We start from the raw sequence: 3459 nt of genomic DNA, 5'->3' as shown, positions 1-3459 counted from the left end.
TTCAAGTTAATATTCTCAAATTGCCAAATAACAAATAACACTTCCCACAGTTCATAGTCCTCATTACCATTGAAGTTTTTTTCATAAAGAAATATTTTCCTTTTACTTTAGAAGCAGATAGGCCTTCCTATTATTTTCTATAAAAAAACACTAAAATATCTTACATTTACTTCAGCAGATGTTCTGTATGTATAAAATGGACGATTTTTACTACACCCGTATGTATGTATATATATATATATATATATATATATATATATATATATATATATATATATATATATATATATATATATATATATATATATATATATGCGACACACCATATGTTGCAGAGTATACTTTAGATTATATGCATTGTATGTGTACACACACACACACACACACACACACACACACACACACACACACACACACACACACACACACACACTTGAGTGCATTTGCGATTGTTTCGAAATAGGTTGACAGGTAAATGAATTGCTAAATAGAGCGAGAGCGAGAGCGAGAGCGAGAGCGAGAGAGAGAGAGAGAGAGAGAGAGAGAGAGAGAGAGAGAGAGAGAGAGAGAGAGAGAGAGAGAGAGAGAGAGAGAGAGCCGCGTAGTAATAGAGTCACACAGAGTGAACACCTGTATTCCACGGTAGATGTAATGGATACAAGCACTGTTCAGTTCATCGGTTGTTCCCATTTGGTCTCCACTGTTACATTTGGCTCCGGAGGTAGGTATCCCTTTACGTAAAATGATCCATGTTTTTTATGCAAAACGTTCGTGTAATTATTTAATATGTTGATGTTATACATTAACTACATACATTCTGGTCACTGAGTATTGCCCGAATATTTGTACTGTCATTTAATTTAATGGTATCGTAGCATACTGACTGGAGAAAAAATAGTGATACGTAACTGTTAACTGATACCGCCATTGAGAACTGTTATTTTCGCATCATTTTAATGCTTTCAGAACATCCCAGGACGGTTAACACGACCTACCCACGATATATCTGTTTCAAAGATTGCACCTAAAAATAATTGAGGAAGGGGACTGTTCTCTCACAGACGAAAGTTGGCACAAGAAGTTTATCTTAACGTCACATAGATATACTTATCTGAATTTACTTCGAACATGTCCCACATCGAAGAGAAGCTTTTTGATTGCAGTGTGTGCAAAGTTTTTAAAAAGAAGAAATGCACTCACGAAAAACGGCTTACAGGGGAAAAACCGTATGACTGTAAAGTATGTGGAAAAGATTTCTCCCACAAAGGGGATCTGACACGGCACCTGAGAATCCACACAGGAGAAAAACCTTATCGTTGCATGACATGTGGCAAGTCATTTGCTCATAAAAGTAATCTCACGCAGCATCTCAGGCGACATACCGGCGAGAAACCCTTCGAGTGTTCTGACTGCGGGAAAACCTTTTCAAGAAAGGCCGGGCTTACTCAGCATATCCGGCTACACACGGGAGAAAATCCATTCGAGTGTTACTACTGCAAAAAGTCATTTCCTCGCAAGGGAAGCCTAATTAGTCACATATGGCACCACAACGGAGACTGGCCCCTTAGGTGCAGTTATTGCAACAAAGGATTTGGGGATCAACACCATTTAGTGATTCATGAAAGAATTCATACAGGTGAGAGACCCTACGCATGTAACACATGTAAAAAAACATTCGCAGACAAGAGCATCCTTGCCCGTCATGTAAAACTTCACGAGGTTTCCGTTTTTTCTGGGGAAGAATCTCCCTGCAACAAGAATAATAGAATCACATGCGACATTTGCACAGAACAAACACCTTGTAAATGCCAGGAACGTAGCAAGTATTTCAGGAGTTGTCGAACTTTAAAGCAACACATAAAACAACAGGAAACTACGGAGCTCCACTTAGAAAAGACAGAGGAGGATCACTATGGAACAGGAGATTCTCAACCGCTGGATTCGTTGATGGTCATCCATAAAGAGGCAAATTTAGAATATGGCTTTAGACAGCTTTCAATTGATCCCACAAAATCGACAGAAATCTGCAGTCTCCAAAACAAGACCAGTACACAGAACAATCACAGACTACAATTGCATAACCAGTCTGAGTATCAAGCGTCTGGCCCTGAAAAACATGTACGAAAGTCGAGTCTGCGCCTTTGTATGAGGCCGCAGAAAAAGGCATCGTCACACTTGATGTCAAAACAGGATGTTTGAGTAAAGAACAATGTGACAAAATTCTCTTTTCTTCTGGCACCGTGCGCATAAGAAGTCCTTCAGTATGTTGGAATTGCACATTCAGAACACATAATAGACACACCATGAATGAAGCGGCGAACAACGATTACGAATGGGAACCAGAGAACATCTGCTATGACGAAGAGAGAAAAAGTTGGAGCGAGGAACATGAATATGAAACAACTTGCTCGAAACAAGGTGATTTTCAGATCACTCCAGTTGATGACGACGGGCAGTTGGCATTAGAATCTTCCATCTTTAATTTCCCTGATGAGTACCATGGAAAAAAAGAAAAAGAGGCCTACATTAAAGAGGAATTGGAGTATTTTGAAATCGCCGAGCAAAGTTTTTAAAACAGATGAAGTATTTTTTTTATTAAAGGACATTTTTGTGTATCTCTGTCTGAGGCCTGACGCGGCAGAATGGTACTAAGCGCCAAAATAATTATTTGCAAGAAAACCAGAAGTTTTGGAATTTTTCAGAAAGTGTTAACAGCTATACAACAGAGCTAGAGTAAAGTATTATACACCAAATGAAAGCCCTGAAACACACCTATAACATGTATTAAAGCAGAAAAAAAAAAATTTCATTATCAATAATATCTTTCGCTATCTTTATCCACACCTCTCCTCCCCCCTTCCCCGCTCTCATTGGCTCGGTGCTCTGACGTCCCAGCACTCTGCCGTCTCCCATTGGCTAGGTAGATATAGTACCCTTCTGCCTGCGCGCATCCCCCCATCGTCACTAAGAAAAACATACCCTTGTAAACAATGGGATTTTGGACCATATGGGATGTTGGAATAAGGGTAATATGTCAACCATAATGTAGAGCAGAAAAAAATGCCATTTTGGCGCTTAGTACCCTTCTGCCGCGGCGGGCCTCATGTATACATTTGTGTTACTAGTATTGTTTCTAGATTTTTGATGGTCATTAAAGTAATATTATCTTATAAATAGAATATCCGAAAGTATTTTACCTCAAACAAGTGATGTGTAAAACTCCTAAATGTTCTATACTGCTTAAATAGGATTATTACATATTATTCCCTTTACTTCATTGAAATAATGTTCTTTTATGTATTTAGCCTATCGCATACACCATGAACATTGGACATTAGTAGTTCTGTAAAAATGAAGTCAGTGATTGGTTCTTTGCTTCTCCATCACACCTTTCTCGTACCTTACCTGTTACAATTATTTACCGCAAGGAGGGGCGACATTTACTTCCTATAGAAGAAT

General features: G+C 38.7%; 1 protein-coding gene across 1 annotated transcript in view; it reads left to right on the top strand.

The window, feature by feature from the left end:
* Positions 1–650: 650 nt before the first annotated feature.
* Positions 651–3459, top strand: part of LOC119582531 (zinc finger protein OZF-like) — a 3311-nt gene continuing 502 nt past the window's right edge. The window contains 3 exon segments of the mRNA XM_037930844.1: positions 651–721; positions 967–2125; positions 2128–3459. The exon segment at positions 2128–3459 is cut by the window's right edge and continues 502 nt beyond it. Coding sequence (XP_037786772.1) covers positions 1129–2125; positions 2128–2573 — 1443 coding nt within the window. The 5' untranslated portion in view covers positions 651–721; positions 967–1128 and the 3' untranslated portion in view covers positions 2574–3459.

Source organism: Penaeus monodon, chromosome 16, assembly GCF_015228065.2.
Source record: "Penaeus monodon isolate SGIC_2016 chromosome 16, NSTDA_Pmon_1, whole genome shotgun sequence".
Classification (NCBI taxonomy): Eukaryota; Metazoa; Arthropoda; class Malacostraca; order Decapoda; family Penaeidae; genus Penaeus; species Penaeus monodon.
The sequence above is the reverse complement of the archived record's forward strand: the minus strand, read 5'-3'. Positions and strand labels throughout refer to the sequence as shown.